This window comes from Hemibagrus wyckioides, linkage group LG19, assembly GCF_019097595.1.
Source record: "Hemibagrus wyckioides isolate EC202008001 linkage group LG19, SWU_Hwy_1.0, whole genome shotgun sequence".
NCBI classification, from domain to species: Eukaryota; Metazoa; Chordata; class Actinopteri; order Siluriformes; family Bagridae; genus Hemibagrus; species Hemibagrus wyckioides.
The window spans coordinates 3,877,420-3,899,088 of NC_080728.1; the positions used below are offsets into that span (position 1 = coordinate 3,877,420).

Sequence of the window (21,669 nt, forward strand, 5' to 3'; positions counted from 1 at the left end):
GATTGAATTAATACTGCCTTTTTTAGGTCAGTAGCAAAAAACCAAGATGACAAGATCTCCCATGTTTCATTACACATTTCAGTACTAAAGCTTCTTTTTTGGGTTATACTATTTTTGTTGTGGATTTGTTTTGGATTGTTGACCCACATATTTTTCTCAATAGAAATAATGTACTTATTTTTTTTACTCACTGATAGGCTTCAGTGACTCAGGTCAATGAAGGATGAAAATTTTACCTCCTAAGACGATCTTTTGCAGTATGTTTTAATTTGTTAAATGTCCGTTTAAGCAGTTGCAGGTAATTACTATTTAGTATTAATTGTCATATGTATTCAGTAGGGGCAGCATGGTGGCTTAGTGGTTGGCACTGTTGCCTCACAGCAAGATGGTCCTGGGTTCAAATCCTGGATGTTCTTTGTGTGGGTGTGTCTGGTTTCTTCCCACAGTCCAGAAACATGTACATTAAGTTGATTGGTAATTCTAAATTTCCCATAGGTGTGAGTGGGTGTCTGTCTGTCTATATGTGTGGCCCTGTGATGGACTGGTGACCTGTCCAGGGTGTACCCCTTCCCTTTTGCCCAATGTGCGCTGGGATAGGCTCCAGCAGATCCCCATGACCCTAATTAGAAATAAAGCGAGTGTAGACGATGGATGGATGGATGGATGGATGGATGTATTCAGTAGGTTATACTCTCTATGTTATATATGTTACATAGCAGTACTTTTAAAGAACATTTAAGGCATCAGATTATTTACTGCAACAAACACAAATCCATGTCAACATTACAACTATTTTTAAAACCAATTTCTTACTATTGTTGAGTTTCTCTCTGCTCAGGATAATGGTTTTGTCCCAGCTGGTGATTACAGTGTGCCTCTCCTGGAGAAGTGCACTTACGTAGGGTAGACTAAAATACCTTACGTTCATCATGTTAGAGAAAAATCTGCTTACTTAAAAGCCATTTGAAAGCATTATACACTTAAATAAAAGCATTGTGCTTCAAGAGCATTTTTCGAACTGTATTTTCTAGGGGTTTTGTTTCACCTGCGATAAAAGCCCATAAGCTTATTCACCAACCTACATGATGAATAAAACACTAAACAAATAAAATACACTTGATACAGGATATGTAATAAGAGTTAACAAGGTTTATTTCAACATCTCTCTCTTGAAATATTTGACTATTAAAGACATGAATAGGAATATAGCTAACAAATAAAAGAAAAGAGAAAAAAAAGAAAGAAAAAAGGGGGGGGGAAGTGCCGACAAGTATTTACATCAGAATTATGGCACATTTCTGTACAAAGAACCAATTTAGCCACCCAGCTGATTGAGGATATTGACCAGTGTCCATGAACGTCTCGGTGTCGACTCGGTGTCGGTGTCGGAGTCGGTTCACTCTTGGCTGAGGATTTCCGACAGCTCCTTTATGTACTCGATGGTGTATTTGAGAGTCTGGATCTTGGTCAGTGGTTGTCCTCTGCGGCTGTAGACAGGAGGCAGGTAATCTCGGAGCTGGTGCAAGGCTTCAGCTAAACTCCTCATGCGCATCTTCTCTCTCTCGCTCGCCTTCATGCGCCTCTTCGTCGACATCTTGGGTCTGGAGGATTTCGTCTGCGCCGCTTTCCTTCCGTCGTATGAATAATCCGAGAACATTTCCCCTGGAGCCTCCGGGGAGGATGAGGATGAGGAGGATGAACAGGTGGAGCAAGGAGAGGCAGAGGGCTCAGGTGACGAACATCTCCGTCTGATGGAGCCGCCTTGCTCTCCGAAATGCCGGCTGTCGGTCCTCCAGTCCCACTGCGACAGAAGTTTAGCGGTCAAGTGGTCAACCTCTGCGCCGTCCATCTGGGTGCGTGTGTGTGAGCGTGTGTGTATGAACACAGGTGAGGTGAGGGTGTGTTTTATACCAGCACAGACCCACGGCCAGTTTACGAGCTCACAGCTTTTGGCGAAGTTCAAAGAAAGCTAAAGTGTCAACAAGTGCGACTTCTTCTTCTTCTCCTTTTTTATTCTCCAGAAGAGCCGCGTTCGTTGTCGCCCAGGTGTGAATGAGTGGCTAATGCGGCTGAGAAAAGAAAATAATTAGATTTCCCTTTTGTGAGAAGTGACTTTAAACCTCGTCATCATGCGTCTCGGGGAAACGCGATAGACAAACGAGACACGGGGTTTTTACAGGAGGGTGTGGGAAGAGTGGTGTTGGAAACGGATCCTCTGCGTCTGGAAAGCACTTTTCACCGAAATACACGTTAATAGTGAAATTCATACTGGGAAACATCTCTGAACCCAGACTGGTGTGGGAAAGATCGCATAGTTAGTTAGTTAGTTAGTTAGTTAGGCTCCAGCATCACTCAGATCATCAAACCACAACACATTATGATTTGGCAAAGCAATAGTTGATCTTATTTCTGTGTAATCTTCATTATTTACATACAGCTGGCATTGTATTGTAATTATTTTAGAAGTAGAATAGCAGTTAATTGGCATCCTAAAACACTGAGATATTGCATATTTAAAAAAAAAAAAATATTACACACATTACTACCAAAACTAGGAATAGTAATAGGAGCATTTAATTGAATAGTTTAATTACAAAAACATACTAATCAAATACTATGACTTATAGAGTAATGGGAGCAATTTCAATTTAATTGCTTTTAACGATAACAAAAACTATACTATTACTATTTCTACTATAATTACTATTTCTAATAATAACAACAATAAGCTATTTTAATTCATTTTAAAATAAATATACCACTACCACCATTAATTGAAATAACTATTATTATTATTATTGTTACTACTAAATTAATAACTACAAGTTCATTTACAGTATTTTAGAGATGAGCTCCATCCCCTCACTAATAGATTTTCATTAGAATATCTTTCTCTCTCTCTCTCTCTCTCTCTCATTGTATTTATGTTTACCTGTGAATGTCTGTATATGACCACTATTGTACACTGCAATTTCCCCTCAGGATGAATAAAGTTTAATTTCAAATTCATATTTTATTTGTGATGTATACAATCATAGACATTACAACATGTAGTGAAATGCATATTATGACTGTCCTTATTAAGAAAATAGAGAATTAAAAAAAAATATAGTCAAAGAATGGAATTAACGGTAGACACAAAAACAAAAAAATATATAACAGTACAATAAAAACTCTTTAAATTGTAGGGGAATATGAGGAGATACAATGGGATTTACAGGAAATAATCAAAGTGTAAACGAGAAGCATCTGAATACTGTGTCGTGTTGGTAATAAAGTCTCTATCTGTCTATTACTACGACATCTAATGATAATAAGAATGTTTTAAGTATCTAGCTATAGGTTGCTCTGTGCAGTGAAGAAAATAAGACAAGAATAAGATCAAATATTTCCAAATAAAATCTGACCACCTAAACATCTAGTGTGAGTGCTGCAGCTGTCCACGTGCTCCTTCCGTACAGACCTCTCAAAGCTTTCATGTCTGAAAAGGTGTGCAACATGTCACTACATGGGCTGAGGAAGACCAACACCGAGTGTGTAATAAAAGTGAGCCATGTTTAAGGGATCTGGGTGAGGAAAAGGAAGCGACACATTTAAGCTTTTTTTTTTTTTTTTCCTTATTAGTCCTCATCTGTTACTTCATGTCACAAAATCAACACATGGGCTGGTGGTAAGAAGATAAGATGTAAAATCGAATTAAAAAAAAGGAGACGACGACCTCAAGTTTGTCCTCTGCTGACTTTATACATGCGTGTCTACGCTGAGAGATGTGGAAATGTGTGGCATACATCAAAAAGACAAACTCAACTTGCAACCCAAACTTTATTAAAAATGCACATTTTAGCACAAACATGCACTGATACTTAGTTGCAATTAAGTATTATTAAAAACAGTGATGAACGGCATTATATTTATTTGTTCAATTTAAGTTTCAGCCTCTCTGCTAGTGGTAAAGGGCTGGAAATCGAAGCATCCGAGTCATCATCATCATCATCATCACTCTTTGTGCTACATTTGTGTGACAGGGGATTAGTTCTTGAGAAGCCTGTGTTGTGCGGTTGTTTTTCAGGAGTTATCGCATCTTGCATATTGCATCTGTTCTGTTTAAGAAGTTGTTGCACTAGGACTGTTTTTTGTACAGTCTGTGGTTTAGGCTCGACTTCAGCTTTCCGTTTGCTTTGTTGTTGTTGTTTGGTTTGAGGCTGATTCTCCAGGTCACTCTCATCACCGATAGAGTCTTGTCTTCTACAAACACTTTTCTTACACACGCTTTCTTTATTCGTCTGCTCAGGAAAGTTGGACGGTCTGTTGAAGTGCTTCGGTTTAACAAATTTATATTTAGGTGGCACCCGGACAGGGAGCGAATCTTTGGGCTGCTTTGTGAATGTTTGTTCTTCTGAATCAGTGTTAATTCTGCTCGGTTCTGAGTGGGAGTGAGGTGGTGCTTTAAGCTTCTCAGACTCTTGTGGCTTGTGACTTTCAGTGTACTTCAGTTCACATCCAACACTCTGCACTTTCTTCTCATTATTCTGAGAAGTAGTACACTTCACCACGTTCCTCATATGGACTCTTTCCATCAGCGAACGCTCAGAATGTCTGTCAGTGTGCTGAGCTGCTAATTCTACACAATCGGCCCGGACAGCAGTAGAAGATCCACAGCCTTCTGTTTTGGTTCCTTCGTCTGATTTGTTGACTGGTTGAGGATCAGCTTTGCTGTGCTGAGACCGAGGAGATGGAGCAGCAGTGAAGGACAAAGCATCCCAGTCTATGCTGCTCAAGTGAAGCTCATCAATCACTTCAGAAAGGGAACTCTGTGCCTGAGATAATGCCCCTGTAAGGCAGGGTGAAGCCGGAGCCTCTGGTTGTTGTCTAAATGAGGAAAAATCAGAGACTGGCTGGATTTCCTGACAGTTAGAGTGTTTGCTGGGTTTTGATGCAGTAGTTAATGTGGCAGTGTTACAGCAATCCGGATCAGACTTTAAAACAGTTAGCGTCTGTAAGCCTTTCCCTGAGGATACGAGGGGATCGAGATGTGAAGACCCTTTGAGTGACATCTGTGCAAAAAGATCAGACACTCCATCCGAAGACACGACAGGCTTCTCTTTTTCTGCCTTCGGTTTCTTTTCTGTTGACAGAACACAAAGAAATATAAGAACCTTTTTTTTTTTTTTTTTTTTTTTTAAACAAACATAAGGTTGAATAAAAATCACTCAATTCAGTGTCTAAAATGAACCATAACACATTAAACAAAGGATTTTATTCTTAGGCTAGTTAACCAATTCATTTGGAATAAACTACATTATTTTTGCAAATAAACTCACAGACCAACAACTGAGATAATAGTACATTTTGGCACCTTAACTGGATGTCAAAACACAGTAAAAACGGATGTATCAGGTACTTTCTTGTAAACATCACACCAGCCTTAGCTTAGAAGGAAGCTAATCAGTTGCTCGAGCAATTCCTCCTTAACATACACCTTCTGTAAAAGCATGCTGAGAAGAATCTCATCAATGCCTAGAAATATCTGTCTAATCATAAAGATCCTGAATTTCAGAATTGATTATTTCAATTTTAAGTTATATGATCTAGGGCAAAGTTTTCAAAGGGGGAACCATGTAGAACAGATAAAGAGTCTGTGTTTTTATTTATTTAAACATTTAACATGTTTATGGAACGTAAAATCCACAAACGTATTCTGGCTTCTTTGACATGAACAAAATTATTTTATTATTATTATTTTAATCCAAACTTCAATAACAGAAAATAAAATAAAAGCAGCGTCACTCCAAACGGTCAACAGAAGCTCTGTGATATTCTCATATTTTTATATGAGAATGTTTGAGAACCCTGCATCTAGGAGATCAAACCCTGAATCAAAAACAACAATAAAAAACCCTTTTCCTTAATAACTTTGTAATATAATAAAAATGTTTGATCAAAAATCTGTAATTTATATCTGGCCAAAACAAACAAACACACACACACAGAAACTTTCTAACGGAACCCTACAGCCTACAGACTTACTTTTTTTATATTAATTTACCAATAAGTGAAAACTGGCAAAAATAGAAAAACAGCAAATCTATCCATTTTATACTTTTGCTATAATATGTACAGGAATGTGTGTAGATAAATGCAGACCGTGTGCAATTTCAAACCTGATATCTAGCTAAACAAGAAGCAAAAAACAGAACCATCAAACTGAACATAACTGAATAATCTGTAAAGGTGTGGTTCAACACCCTGGTTCATTTGGCATGAAATCACCTGAATAGAATTTAAGGGGGGGCAGAGAGAGAGAGAGAGAGAGAGAGAGAGAGACCAGTGGAAGAGGGTTAAATGGACAGGGACTCCTGTGCAACACCTCGTGTTAATCAAAGCGTTTGAGTGCAGAACGACTGCTGGGATGTGACTGTGTAAGTGTGAGGGGTTAGCGAGCCAAACACCAGCGGGTGTCACAATCACAGCGTCAGGCTTTGATCTCTGCCACTTCACAGAAGGTAAAGCACATTTACTGAACCACCCAAGAAATTCTCAGGGTCACTGGTTGCCAGAGACACAGCAGCCTGCTTCACTAACAAGGTCACTGATTACTGATATTAACAAGCTTAAGTATCAGCAAAGAAAATAAAACCATTTCATACACTTCAGCGCTCTCTAAACTTTCATCCGTCTTTATTTATACAATAGAAGAAAGTATTTATCTCAAATACCCTTAAACCATTCTTAAAAATACTTAAATTATTTTTCATTTGATCTCAGTATCCAGGTACTGAGAACTTCTTACTAAAATGCAATGTCTACAAGACGAAAATGTCATTATTACTACAAGTGTTAGTCAGATGAGACCAAAATGAATCTGTCCACCGTAGCATCAACAGGTTACGCAAAACAAGGAGATATAAGGAAGGAAAACTATCTGATACCACACTGTAAACTGGGTTGTTGGATCACTGATGCTTCAGGGGACTATTTAATATTGATGGCATCATGAATTCTGGCATGCACCAAGATATTTCAGCCCAAAATCGAGTTGCCTCTGCCAGGAGATTCAAACTTGACCGCTGATACTTGATCACAAACCAGTAAAATGGTTAAAGAAACACCAGCTCCAGCTCAAAACCTTAATGAAACCCTGTGGAAGACACTGCTTTTATTCTCTCTAGGCCAGGGTTTACATAATATTAATAATTGTGAGGGTGCCAATACTTTTCAATCCAGTGTAGAAAGAATGGCACAAATTCGTTTGGACTAAAAATAATGTATGTGTTAGTTTTTAATCTATTCGTTTTGGATCACTTCCAATAATTCTGGCAAGGATAATTAGAAGAAACATGTTTATTAAATGCTGAGATGCATTATTTATCAGGTGCCATATTTTGCTTTCATCAACTTGACATGCCTCACAGTGAGAAACGTGTGAGTGTGTGTGTTCTCTCGAAAGCAGCTTAAAGCAGTTGAGTCTGTGATGTGATGACTTTGTAACAGAAGGACAAACAGGGACATACTCTTTAATTTGTTGTCCTTGGCCTCTGCAGTTTCCTTGTGGAACAGCTGGACAATGTCTGGGAAAGCCAGGGTGAACAGGTTTTCCTCTTCCACAGTCCTCACTACATCCGAGTCGTCCTGAGCGCAGTCCTCAGGAAATACATAATGATCTGCACCGATAAGACGCATACAAGGTCAAATCATTTAACTTTCTTAAAATGATTTGACCTGAGAATGAAAAACAAACGAGCTACAAAACAACCCTCAAGACAAGTTTCACAGTGACACAGTGGTATTTTTCCCCCTCACAATTTAAGCAATAAGCATTCAGGTGCTGTGTAGAGAATGAGATTCGTATTTATAATATCCTCCATCGTAAAATGTACCCTATATTTTGTAAAATAGACTGGGTGTGTGCAGGACGCAAGGAGTCTAAGTTCACAGTTTCCACAGGAAGCAACTTTAGCACGTCAGGATGTTACATTTGTTCCATCACCTGCGACTCACAAATCACACCAGCAATCTCCTTCACGTCTGCTTTCACAACAAGACACTAACAAGAGCAGCAGTGACACTTGTCACACGTCCAGAGCTAGAGACTCGCAGCTCGGGCTGAAAATAAATATTTTAAAATCTGCAAATCTTAAAGCCCATTACTAATGTGCTGGATGCTAACTATACAAGGAGTATCAGGATTTGATTGTAAATGTTTAGAGATTAGATTTACGAGATGGCAGATCTCACCTGGTTTACTCCACAAGATTTCAAAGCAGGAGATACCGTTCCTTATGCGCCGCTTGTATATTCTGTAGAGACAAAATTGACCCAAATTACTGATAAGCATATTTTACCGATGAGGATATAGGATATATTAGCTTTCTCAAAACAATGATCTGTAGTGATTAACCTACAGTAAACACTAATTTACTGTAGTTATATTTTATTTATTCTTAAGGATCCATGTTGATTTGGTTAGAGAAAACTACCCGACTTTCCAAGAATAATTTCCAAGGTGGCGTGAGAAGGCATTTTTCATTTTTTTTTCCAAATCAGAGATCTAAAATTCCACATAGAAACCTTGAAGATGGCTTCAGACTGCAACTGCTACGAAAGCTTTAGGATTGCAACTGCCATGAACAGCTTTACTATCAAGTCTTCATCAGTGAACAGTTGATAAACTCAACAAAATAGACTTTAAGTTAAAACTAGAATGAATTTCCTGGTTACACAATTGCACTTTTTGATCATACAGTACACAGTTCAAGAAGGGAAATGATTTATAATCACACTCTTTGGTGTGGATGTGGATGGCTTCTCTTTTGAGTGTGGTTCCTCTCCAGGATCATATTGCACCACCATCACCACTGTGAATTTCCCTTTGGGTTGAATAAAGTATCTATCTATCTATCTATCTATCTATCTATCTATCTATCTATCTATCTATCTATCTATCTATCTATCTATCTATCTATCACCTCTGATTTGGTCATTAAGGATACATTCATACAAAATGTATATCCTGAATTTCTAAATTTTTTTGTAAAGCTGCTTTGTGACAGCGTCCATTGTTAATTGTTCTATACAAATAAAATTGAATTGAAATTCAGTAGAAATTCACTAGCTTTAGACGAATGCAACTTGAAGTCCTCTCTGAATTGACAACGTTCTCACACCCTACCATTATAAGCACCAACATGCGTATATGTTTATAACTGTACTACAAAACACTTCTGAATGTAATTCTGAATAAGGGCACCTGACAATTTCTGTAAAAAATAATCTGAAGCAAGCATAGAGAAAGACGACAAACCGAATAGGTCGCATCTGCGTTGAGGATGGTGTCCCTTGACTTCTGTTCATGAGTTCAGTGTAGGTCATCAGAGCAAGAACTTTCTCACTGGTGTAATGTTTGGGCCACTCCATCTTGTCCAGAGCAAAATTCTGAACAACACAATTAATAATTTTTTTTTTTTTTTTATTATTATTTACATATTGTTGTAGATGCTGTAATGTGTACAAGCATAACAACACTATCCCCCAGTACAGAAGTGTGATGAGGATAAAATCAGACTGCAATTTAAAGTCTAGACGTTATTACAGTATACAGACAAGACAGGATCTGGAGAGACCTGCATGAGGAGAAGGTTGGGTTTCCTTCTTTTAAAACTGTTAACGGTTTTGTCCTTTGGAACCAGAAATTCAGTGATGATCTAAAAGACAAGAGAAATGATACGAATTTAACAATAAGTGCCTGAATAATCCAAATTATAGAGTGTAACCGGTACTCACCTCCGTGAAAGGGAACATGTCACAGGCCAGGGTTTTCCTATCCGTGGCCATGGTAAAACAAACAAGCAAACAAACAAACAATCATTGAAGATTTAGTCAGTAAACATAAAGCTGCTTGATGCAAACTTGATCCTGTTTTTTCTGGGAACACAGTCACGGTTACTCAGACCTAAAATGTGCAGTAGATGAACAGATTTATTTTATTTTATTAGGTGAATACGATATAATCCAACTGCATATGCTGTAAAATTCTGCCGACATACTAATTGGTCACTGTAAAAAACCCAAAACAAATCAAATACTTAAGTTTTAATACATCATATAATTTCTGTTAGCTTAATCCCAAAGGTTTCTGTCATGGTACTTCAAGCAGGACCGTAGGCTTGTAAAACATGTAGAAGCCATTAGACTCAAATAAAGTGTACATGGAATGTCAGATAAAGTTAAAAACTTAACGTTAATGTTTAGCAGTCATTATTTGAAAGCTACCTGGGATTTTTTTTTTTTTTTTTTTAAGAGAGTGAATGTTCTAGTGCACTAGAAGAATTTTGCGATTGAGAGAGAGTGAGACAGACCTCACTTTCCAATATGGCCGACTCCCTGGTCATCGCCCTGTCTACAAGCTATTGAGACGCAACCGATAGACAACTCACTTTTTGATGACTGTTTCGACAGACGAGGCCTGGCGAGCGTGCTCAGTGCGGTGCCAGTCGCAGGGACACTGCGAGTCGTAGTCCTGAGGCTGACAGAACTTCTTACTGTCACAAAACACACAGCCACTGCGCTCATGAGCTTTAGCAGAACCTGCAGGATCCGGGAAAGAGAAGGAAAAGACAGAAGAACGGAGAAAGCTATTACATCACACATGCAATATAAATGACTTAAGATAATGTAAGACAGGTGACAAATTAAAGGAAAAATATAACACTGTCTTAGTAAGGCGTCAGTTCTTTTAATTTAATAACAAGTGTATAATATTAGATTCTATTTTTATATAAAATGGGTCATTCTTAGTTGTTTGGGAGTATTACTAATGGGTTGTGGTTGTTGTATGTATATTGTGTGGGAACCTCACCAGGGTGACGACACACCAGGCAGTGGGTGACTTTCTTCACAGCAAACTCCTCAATCTCAGATCCAGTTTTCTGCCAATCGCTGAATCTTTGAAAATGAACATAATAATGCAGTCTCGTATAGCCATATTTCCATCATATTATTTGTACTATGATGTGAATGTTCATATCAGGGAGCAGTAACATCTTACAGTCCCTGACTCTCTGACAGTAAAAAGACACAAGGCAAACACGGTCTTATCTCTTTAAATATAATTTGTGATGTATTATGTTCTTGGACTCCTAAATGGTACAAAGAAAACATTTTATAATTCTTTGCCTATTGCTTGAGATCATGAATTCAAATCCTGTGGCCAGGAGACCAAGTCAGCAAACTCTAGGGATGGGAGGGGCATACGCTCTTTCTCTTGTCAATCAGAGCAATACCAGCCAATCAGCTGCATCTGTGAGCTCAACAAAGGGAACAGCTTTTTTCTCTGAATGCATTACAACTGCTCTATGAGGCATGTGAAAAGATGCGGTGATATCACATGTCTCAGAGAAAGCACATGCCTTCATCCTTTCTGACTGGTGGCTGTTCTGTAATAGAGAGTGGGCGGGAACTGTAATAGAGTGGGAGGGAATTGGCAAAATAGAGTACATGGACAAGGCTCTATTAAAACTAGGTTCACCTCTATGGATAAACTATTGTTTGATTAAAGTATGAGCCAACCTCCTCATGGTCTGAATATTTCAGTAATAAAAACCTCATCACAAATCACCTACTTTTGAAGAAGAGTTGTTTCTTTTAAATTCTGTATCACTTTAAGAGCTTGTTCTTTCCCGACTCCTGGAACACCCTGCAGGAACCAAAAAAGACAGAGCATTTAGCTTAAAGTATTCTCTCCACATGGCTATCACGTACGTGACAAAGGTTCAAAATTCAAGATGTCTGTTAAGTTCAGGGTACTTTAGGTATGTAATCACAGCCGAGGAGGACAGCCAGACCCACGAGTGTCTCTCGCTTCAGATGCAGCTCTGTTTCCACTCTGGACATCTTATAGCAGTCGATCTGAGGGTCCTGATGTGAGAGAGAGATGGAGAGAGGGGGAGAGATAGAGAAAGCAGATCAGAATAGATAGAATGAGGACATGAAGGAATTGTAAGTGAAACCTTACAAAGACAGGTATAGGTAAGACTTTGCAGATCTGATAATAAAAATTCAGTGCAAAAAGGCCAATTAAATTCCAGGAGTGAGAAAAAGTGTGTCTATGCAAAAATCAGCTCCTAAGTTGAAATTTACAAAAGAGTAACTGAAGACAATCATCATACACACACTATCTGATGCACAGGACCGGGTGTATGGAAGCGCCCATTTTAGACTTTCTCCTTCAAACAAACCTGGATAATAATTTCTTTCTGACAAATGAATTCTTTAAAGCCATTTTATCTCATATGTGATTTAACAAAAATCCAGTTTCCCCAAAGACCTCCAGGGTGTGTTTAAAGGTGCAAAAGTGTACCTAAACACTAACACCACATCTTAGAGCTCATAAGATCTTATTCCATAGAAAAAAAAAGGAGCAGGACTCATGTATCCTGATAAATTATTATGAGCCACTATTTTGTTTATAATGTTATATAGTGTGCTTGAAAGTGAGGTCATGAAAAGCCTTTAAAAATCCTGTAAAGTTTATATCTACCTGATGCTAAGTGTAGTAGATTTCTAGGGGAGGAGCCTTGTGTTCATAAGTAGGAAAAGAGGCGGGATCAGGAAGTAAAAAATAGCATTAAAATCTAGGTCAGCTACTTATTTCTGATATATGCGTATTTCATAAAGATTACAGCGAATAACCAAGGACCTTTGTATTCATGTTGAAGTTTCTGTAGACAGTTTGTGCGCCGTACAGGAAAGCATCTCCATCACTGGTAATGCAGCCGTCCACCAAACCCTGTGCATCCAAAAACGCACACATGGCCTCCGCCTCACCCGCTGCAGACACCCACGGTATTCCCAGATAGTCTAACATCTCAGCACACTGAAAGACACACAGACAGAAGAATGTATAGTAAGAGAAATGCAAAACATTTCTCATGGACATGAACATGAAGTTGTTCAGAACATTTCTTGTTCTTTTAATGCCAACTCAGCATCTATGGCTATTTTTATGGCAAGATCACAACCGGTAAAAGTGGACAGGATTCTTACAGCGTTAAAACAATAAGATCTTATATACACAACAACAGCTGTATAATTTCCTTCACTTTTATATTCAAAAAGATTTTGCCTGGTGAAAATTTCCTGGTGATTTTTAGAAATATTTTAAATATTTACTGTACAAGAGCACTATCTAGAATTGTTAAGGGCAGGACGGTGCTTTATTACATGAAAACACAGAAAAGATGAATGTCATGTAAACAGCTTACTTACTATGGCATCTTAAAACCTTTACTGGACTTCAAGACAACTGGAAAAAGAGTTCAGTGTACTGTATATACAGTATAACAACCAAAAAACCACTTCCCATGAATAAAAAATACGTACAGCTCAGAGAAGCAGGATGATTTGTGAAATTTCCTGCCATAAAAACTCGATTAAAATATTTAACATAACCCCACACACACACGCACGCACACACACACACACACACACACACACACACACACACACTACCTCTCTAAGCACAGCTTTAAAGCGCCCTCTGCTGGTGTTTGTGGCTTTTGCTGGTTTCTGGACGCTCTTGCTCATTTTCCCACCTCTGAAGGCCTTCCCTGTTCTCTTGCTCATAGTCTCCGCCTTGATCTTAGGAGCTTCTCCTTCCATAACAAAAAACAACTTGATGCCCATCCGAAGGAGTGAAGAGGCGCGAAAAAACAAATTGCTGCAAGAACATTTCAAGAAGAGGTGAGGAAAGTAAATGAGTTTCAACAAAACAGCACCTAAAAGTTATATCTATCACAGTTCTGAATGTGTGTTCATTCAGTGTTTATTGTTTGTGGAACCAAGTTACAGTTAACACTGAATTAATCTATGACTTTTGATTATGTAATAAAACCAGAAAAGACAATAAATCAACTGGCTCTTGATTATGATCTGTGTTCTTTTACCGTAAATGAGGTTTTGTGACTTTGCCCATCATGGCTTGGACGTGCTGGGCTTCACAGATCCACAGGCTGAGATCCACAGCTAGAGTTTTACCCGTGAGACTGTACAACGGGACAGATTCCTGAACTGGACTCAGGATGGACCACAGATCATTCACCCCCATGACTGATGAGGAAACAAGAGATAAACGTAAGGGTTAACAAATACAGCAACACTCTCTCAGTGGATTATATATATGTCAAATTGTAAATGATTAGACTTTCTTTAAGGGGTTCTTCTAATGTATTTGGGAAAATATGGAGCCCTTTTTTCCAGCAGGCTAAGAGGATAGATTTTTCACTCTCTTTGGACTAACATGACTTTTTCAGATTGGCTGAGTGCTAATATCATGTTGGTGTAGTGGGGGTGATGGTCTGGTCATTTATTTGTCTATTTCAGATACACTCAAAGGTGAGCTGACAGGGATCTTTTTTCTTTTTAATTTTTTTTTATTTCTTTTTGTTTATTTTACTTTTTCCCTCTTTTTCTTTCTTTCTTTCTCAAAATGTATCTATAACGCTTATTATTTAGTGTTAATGTTGTGTTGGCAACTGTTTTGTTATGTAAAACCCAATAAAAAATATAAAGCAACACTTACTAAATGGCTGGTTTTCAGACCCACAGAGTAACACTTAAATACAGACAACTATCTAACTCCAGTCAATTTATATTTATCATCCACTTTATTATCCAATCACCCAATCAAGTGTCAGCACCACAGTGTATACACTCACCAGATACAGGCCAAGAGCATCAGTTAATGATCACATCACTCATCAGAATCAAGGGAAAGTCACTTTAACTTTGACATGGTTGCTGGTATCAGATGGGCTGGTTTAATTATTTCACAAACTGCTGATTTCCTGAGATTTTCACACACAACAGTCTCTAGAGTTTACAGAGGATGGTGCGAAAACAAAATACTGAGTAAGAGACAGTTGTGTGTGGAAACACCTTGTCTATAAGAGAGGTCAGATCAGAATGACCAGACTGGTTCAAGAGCTACCAGGAAGGATACAGAGACTCATCTAATCACTCTTTATAAGCGTGGTGAGAAGAAACGCATTACAGCATGAACACCACACACAGAAAACACTCTGACCCGCCCACCTGGGGCGAACAACCAAGAGCACTACATGTGCATTAGGAGAATTGTGTGTGTGTTTGTGTAGATCACTACATGTGCATTAAGCGAAAGTGTGTGTGTGTGTTTGTGTAGATCACTACATGTGCATTAAGCAAATTGTGTGTGTGTTTGTGTAGATCACTACATGTGCATTAAGCAAATTGTGTGTGTGTTTGTGTAGATCACTACATGTGCATTAAGCAAATTGTGTGTGTGTGTTTGTGTAGATCACTACATGTGCATTAAGTGAATTGTGTGTGTTTGTGTAGATCACTACATGTGCATTAAGTGAATTGTGTGTGTTTGTGTAGATCACTACATGTGCATTAAGTGAATTGTGTGTGTTTGTGTAGATCACTACATGTGCATTAAGTGAATTGTGTGTGTTTGTGTAGATCACATGTGCATTAAGTGAATTGTGTGTGTTTGTGTCGATCACTACATGTGCATTAAGTGAATTGTGTGTGTTTGTGTCGATCACTACATGTGCATTAAGTGAATTGTGTGTGTTTGTGTCGATCACTACATGTGCATTAAGTGAATTGTGTGTGTTTGTGTCGATCACTACATGTGCATTAAGTGAATTGTGTGTGTTTGTGTAGATCACTACATGTGCATTAAGTGAATTGTGTGTGTTTGTGTAGATCACTACATGTGCATTAAGTGAATTGTGTGTGTTTGTGTAGATCACTACATGTGCATTAAGTGAATTGTGTGTGTTTGTGTAGATCACTACATGTGCATTAAGCAAATTGTGTGTGTTTGTGTAGATCACTACATGTGCATTAAGCAAATTGTGTGTGTTTGTGTAGATCACTACATGTGCATTAAGTGAATTGTGTGTGTTTGTGTCGATCACTACATGTGCATTAAGTGAATTGTGTGTGTTTGTGTAGATCACTACATGTGCATTAAGCGAATTGTGTGTGTGTTTGTGTCGATCACTACATGTGCATTAAGTGAATTGTGTGTGTTTGTGTCGATCACTACATGTGCATTAAGTGAATTGTGTGTGTTTGTGTAGATCACTACATGTGCATTAAGCGAATTGTGTGTGTGTTTGTGTAGATCACTACATGTGCATTAAGCGAATTGTGTGTGTTTGTGTAGATCACTACATGTGCATTAAGCGGGTTGTGTGTGTGTGTGTGTGTGTGTAAATCTGTGCATATGCATTAAGCGGGTTGTGTGTGTGTGTGTAGATCTGTGCATATGCATTAAGCGGGTTGTGTGTGTGTGTGTGTAGATCTGTGCATATGCATTAAGCGGGTTGTGTGTGTGTGTGTAGATCTGTGCATATGCATTAAGCGGGTTGTGTGTGTGTGTGTGTAGATCTGTGCATATGCATTAAGCGGGTTGTGTGTGTGTGTGTGTGTGTAGATCTGTGCATATGCATTAAGCGGGTTGTGTGTGTGTGTGTGTGTGTGTGTGTGTGTAGATCTGTGCATATGCATTAAGCGGGTTGTGTGTGTGTGTGTAGATCTGTGCATATGCATTAAGCGGGTTGTGTGTGTGTGTGTGTAGATCTGTGCATATGCATTAAGCGGGTTGTGTGTGTGTGTGTGTAGATCTGTGCATATGCATTAAGCGGGTTGTGTGTGTGTGTGTAGATCTGTGCATATGCATTAAGCAGATTGTGTGTGTGTGTGTAGATCTGTGCATATGCATTAAGCGGGTTGTGTGTGTGTGTGTAGATCTGTGCATATGCATTAAGCGGGTTGTGTGTGTGTGTGTGTAGATCTGTGCATATGCATTAAGCGGGTTGTGTGTGTGTGTGTAGATCTGTGCATATGCATTAAGCAGATTGTGTGTGTGTGTGTAGATCTGTGCATATGCATTAAGCGGGTTGTGTGTGTGTGTAGATCTGTGCATATGCATTAAGCGGGTTGTGTGTGTGTGTGTGTGTGTAGATCTGTGCATATGCATTAAGCGGGTTGTGTGTGTGTGTGTGTAGATCTGTGCATATGCATTAAGCGGGTTGTGTGTGTGTGTGTGTGTGTGTGTGTAGATCTGTGCATATGCATTAAGCGGGTTGTGTGTGTGTGTGTGTGTGTGTGTAGATCTGTGCATATGCATTAAGCGGGTTGTGTGTGTGTGTGTAGATCTGTGCATATGCATTAAGCGGGTTGTGTGTGTGTGTGTGTGTGTGTGTAGATCTGTGCATATGCATTAAGCGGGTTGTGTGTGTGTGTGTGTGTGTGTGTGTAGATCTGTGCATATGCATTAAGCGGGTTGTGTGTGTGTGTGTGTGTGTGTGTAGATCTGTGCATATGCATTAAGCGGGTTGTGTGTGTGTGTGTAGATCTGTGCATATGCATTAAGCGGGTTGTGTGTGTGTGTGTGTGTGTGTAGATCTGTGCATATGCATTAAGCGGGTTGTGTGTGTGTGTGTAGATCTGTGCATATGCATTAAGCGGGTTGTGTGTGTGTGTGTAGATCTGTGCATATGCATTAAGCGGGTTGTGTGTGTGTGTGTGTAGATCTGTGCATATGCATTAAGCAGATTGTGTGTGTGTGTGTAGATCTGTGCATATGCATTAAGCGGGTTGTGTGTGTGTGTGTAGATCTGTGCATATGCATTAAGCGGGTTGTGTGTGTGTGTGTGTGTGTAGATCTGTGCATATGCATTAAGCGGGTTGTGTGTGTGTGTGTGTGTGTAGATCTGTGCATATGCATTAAGCGGGTTGTGTGTGTGTGTGTGTGTGTAGATCTGTGCATATGCATTAAGCGGGTTGTGTGTGTGTGTGTGTGTGTAGATCTGTGCATATGCATTAAGCGGGTTGTGTGTGTGTGTGTGTGTGTGTAGATCTGTGCATATGCATTAAGCGGGTTGTGTGTGTGTGTGTGTGTAGATCTGTGCATATGCATTAAGCGGGTTGTGTGTGTGTGTGTGTGTAGATCTGTGCATATGCATTAAGCGGGTTGTGTGTGTGTGTGTGTGTGTGTGTAGATCTGTGCATATGCATTAAGCGGGTTGTGTGTGTGTGTGTAGATCTGTGCATATGCATTAAGCGGGTTGTGTGTGTGTGTGTGTAGATCTGTGCATATGCATTAAGCGGGTTGTGTGTGTGTGTGTGTGTGTGTGTGTAGATCTGTGCATATGCATTAAGCGGGTTGTGTGTGTGTGTGTGTGTGTGTGTGTGTGTAGATCTGTGCATATGCATTAAGCGGGTTGTGTGTGTGTAGATCTGTGCATATGCATTAAGCAGATTGTGTGTGTGTGTGTAGATCTGTGCATATGCATTAAGCGGGTTGTGTGTGTGTGTGTGTAGATCTGTGCATATGCATTAAGCAGATTGTGTGTGTGTGTGTAGATCTGTGCATATGCATTAAGCGGGTTGTGTGTGTGTGTGTGTGTGTAGATCTGTGCATATGCATTAAGCGGGTTGTGTGTGTGTGTGTGTGTGTAGATCTGTGCATATGCATTAAGCGGGTTGTGTGTGTGTGTGTAGATCTGTGCATATGCATTAAGCAGATTGTGTGTGTGTGTGTAGATCTGTGCATATGCATTAAGCGGGTTGTGTGTGTGTGTGTGTAGATCTGTGCATATGCATTAAGCAGATTGTGTGTGTGTGTGTAGATCTGTGCATATGCATTAAGCGGGTTGTGTGTGTGTGTGTGTGTAGATCTGTGCATATGCATTAAGCAGATTGTGTGTGTGTGTGTAGATCTGTGCATATGCATTAAGCGGGTTGTGTGTGTGTGTGTGTGTGTGTGTAGATCTGTGCATATGCATTAAGCGGGTTGTGTGTGTGTGTGTGTGTGTAGATCTGTGCATATGCATTAAGCGGGTTGTGTGTGTGTGTGTGTGTAGATCTGTGCATATGCATTAAGCGGGTTGTATGTGTGTGTGTGTGTGTGTGTGTGTGTGTGTGTGTGTGTGTGTGTGTGTGTAGATCTGTGTGTACCTACCTTGACTGGACTGCAACAATAAACACTAGTAACCCCAGTCTGCTCTGCCGCTCCTTTTATAACCACACGGTTAAAGCATTAAGCTGTAAAGTTTCATGCAGGTTCTCTCTAAAATCAGACCTGTGTGTGTCCAGAACTGGACAATAATCACAATAAAGATGATCGGAATAGCCACAAAAAATGTGTTTTGAATTTCATCTTCGGCGCCACAGATCGGACTCCCTCCTTAACCCCGTGTCCACACAGCGCCCCCTGGCGGGGAGGAGAGTTGTTACACAGCGCCCCCTGGCGGGGAGGAGAGTTGTTACACAGCGCCCCCTGGCGGGGAGGAGAGTTATTACACAGCACCGAGACGGTCTCCTTTATACCAGTCCATGTCATGCAGCGTCTTATATGTGTCAATATTATAATATTATAATAGAAATAATGTATATTTTTTTCTTCCGTATTACACACTTTAGAATAGAATGTTAAAAAGTTTGGACTTGAATGTCATGTTGTGAATGTTTTGGTTTTTAATAAATCTGTAATATTTCTCGGCTTTGTGATGATGGATTATTGTGTGTAGCTCACTGGTTTACAGCACTGGTCATGGGAAACGCACTGTCCTGCACATTTTAGTGTGTGCTTCTCTAAAATACACAATTTCAATCAGTGAGGGCTGTTAATTGGCTGATTAGTTGAATAAGATGTTCTGGGAGGAGGTAAAACATTAAAATATGTTGAAAAGATACCAGGCTTTGGCTAAAAAGTAAAGTTTATCCATCTAAAAAAAAAAAAAAAACTAATCTAAACACAATAAAGTGTGATAATAGTAAATGAGCAGAATATGTTCTTTCTTCCACCCCAATCCTAGTAAATAAATAGAATAACCTCAGTTGAAAACAGGTAAACACAGAAAATCTGGCTCTTCGTGAACGCTGCATGATGAAACTCCACGATGACGTGTATCAAGTCCGCGGAGGCGGAAGTAGACGTGTAGCTGCTGCTTGGACATCAAACCCTGACTCTACATCAAACTCAACATTAACAGTCCACGTAAGTCGTTTATTTTATTATGCACGAATATTTACACCTGAAATCAAAGTACTTCTTAAAGAGACGCCATGCTGGCTGTAAAGGTGCCTTTTAAATGTTTCACAAGACGTAGCTTATTTAGCTAGCTATCGTTAGCTAGCGCAAGTGTTTTGTATTGCCTTGTTAAACAAAGCTACAGTTAGCTAGCCGGAGTCTTCAGCAAAAACACTGACTAGATTGGCTAACTATTACTACATTATAATTGATGCACCGTGTACAGGTAAATGGACACTTCAGATTTCTGGATTAATTAGTCATTCGACTCCATGAGGAGTAATGATGTGTCCTTAGTGAACGAGTCGACTCTTGTGAGCCGACACTGTCGTGAGTCGGATCTGTTTAAAATTGTATTTTTTATTAAGACAAACAGTCAAAACACACACACACACAACGACAAACATTAAGTTAAGACGAACAGTTATCGCTCATAATATCGCACACGCTGTCCAGAAAATAGCAATGAGTCATTTGAGAACCGAGAGAGTCGACTCTTAATGGTGAGTCAAACCAAATGATCCGACTCACTGATAACCAGGATCGAGTTAAGCAGTTAGTTTATATGTTTATATGATCCATGCAGTATTATAGTGCATTAGTGCTGTTATTAATCATTTTCTCCTCTTCTTCTTCTTCTTCATCATCATCATCCCAACAGCATGGTGACAGACGTACAGCTTGCCATTTTCGCCAACATGCTGGGAGTGTCACTGTTCCTGCTGGTGGTGCTCTATCACTACGTGGCTGTCAACAACCCCAAGAAGCTTGAGTGAATATGAAATCAGAAAACAAACCAGAAGGTAATTATTATAAATTAGTACTGATCCTCTGTGCTGAACCTTCAGTCCTCCAGGACTCAGTAATGGATTCAGGCACAAGTCTGAAATGCTTGAATTATTTTGGTCATTTTATTATCTTATTTATTTGTGATTTTTATTTGACCCAAACACACTACACAGATGTATGTTATATGTACACTGGAAGCAAATCTGAGAGTTTGTATATTTACACACTTGTTATTGTTTTTCGCTTGCCCTCTTTAGGTGAATGTTGTGATTGGGGACCACCGATGGGGATGATGCAGCCTGTAAAATTGTTGTTTTGTATGAAAATGTTAATAAATTTGTAAATGTTATACCTGTTTTGTCTTGTTCAATTACTAACTTCTGACTGAGGATGCACTTACTTGGAAGGAAAACCAAGGAAGACAGGATGTGCATTTTAAAAGGCTTATGTCTGTGAAAAGAGTGACTGATGCATCCTTTCTGTGCCAGTTTGTTGTAAAGAGGAGGTTGTAAAATACTACAAAAAGAATATAGATATTTCAGACCTGTGCTTGTTAATGAATTCAGAGCTTGTATGGTGGGGAAAATGCCATAGAAGTTTTCTCTAAGGAGATGTTTATTGTACCTTTATGGAAGTTGTATCAGTTTTGTAACCGCCGTAAAAATTTAATGTTTTAAGTCTTCTGCCTGGGAAAGACTTCAGGACAGAGGACATCACACTTTATGGTTTCCCAACAGCAATCTGTGCTTTTTTTTTGTTTTACTGATGTCAAAACTGATGTATGCAGAGGCTTA

General features: G+C 39.2%; 3 protein-coding genes across 4 annotated transcripts; 1 reads left to right on the forward strand and 2 right to left on the reverse strand.

Moving 5' to 3' along the window:
• Positions 1 to 1,129: 1,129 nt before the first annotated feature.
• Positions 1,130 to 2,079, reverse strand: msgn1 (mesogenin 1). The gene has a single exon (XM_058417070.1). It carries the CDS (start codon positions 1,847 to 1,849, stop codon positions 1,397 to 1,399), a length of 453 nt encoding a protein of 150 aa, XP_058273053.1. The 5' UTR covers positions 1,850 to 2,079; the 3' UTR covers positions 1,130 to 1,396.
• A 1,052-nt stretch (positions 2,080 to 3,131) lies between these two features.
• On the reverse strand, positions 3,132 to 19,246 carry LOC131370013 (flap endonuclease GEN homolog 1). 2 transcript variants are annotated; one of them, XM_058417026.1, is made up of 14 exons: positions 19,016 to 19,246; positions 13,941 to 14,103; positions 13,507 to 13,714; positions 12,695 to 12,871; positions 11,803 to 11,913; positions 11,619 to 11,692; positions 10,856 to 10,941; positions 10,434 to 10,584; positions 9,781 to 9,817; positions 9,621 to 9,701; positions 9,302 to 9,432; positions 8,236 to 8,297; positions 7,512 to 7,661; positions 3,134 to 5,125 (listed from the first exon to the last, which is right to left on the reverse strand). In XM_058417026.1, the coding sequence occupies exons 2-14, from the start codon at positions 14,099 to 14,101 to the stop codon at positions 3,912 to 3,914; spliced, it is 2,643 nt and encodes an 880-aa protein (XP_058273009.1). In that variant the 5' UTR covers positions 14,102 to 14,103; positions 19,016 to 19,246; the 3' UTR covers positions 3,134 to 3,911. The 2 variants fall into 2 exon arrangements, with proteins under 2 accessions (XP_058273010.1, XP_058273009.1); XM_058417027.1 differs by lacking the exon at positions 7,512 to 7,661 and having other exon boundaries at positions 3,132 to 5,125.
• A 1,501-nt stretch (positions 19,247 to 20,747) lies between these two features.
• On the forward strand, positions 20,748 to 21,224 carry ost4 (oligosaccharyltransferase complex subunit 4 (non-catalytic)). Its single transcript, XM_058417078.1, has 2 exons — positions 20,748 to 20,889; positions 21,133 to 21,224. The coding sequence occupies exon 1, from the start codon at positions 20,749 to 20,751 to the stop codon at positions 20,860 to 20,862; it is 114 nt and encodes a 37-aa protein (XP_058273061.1). The 5' UTR covers position 20,748; the 3' UTR covers positions 20,863 to 20,889; positions 21,133 to 21,224.
• Positions 21,225 to 21,669: the final 445 nt, after the last annotated feature.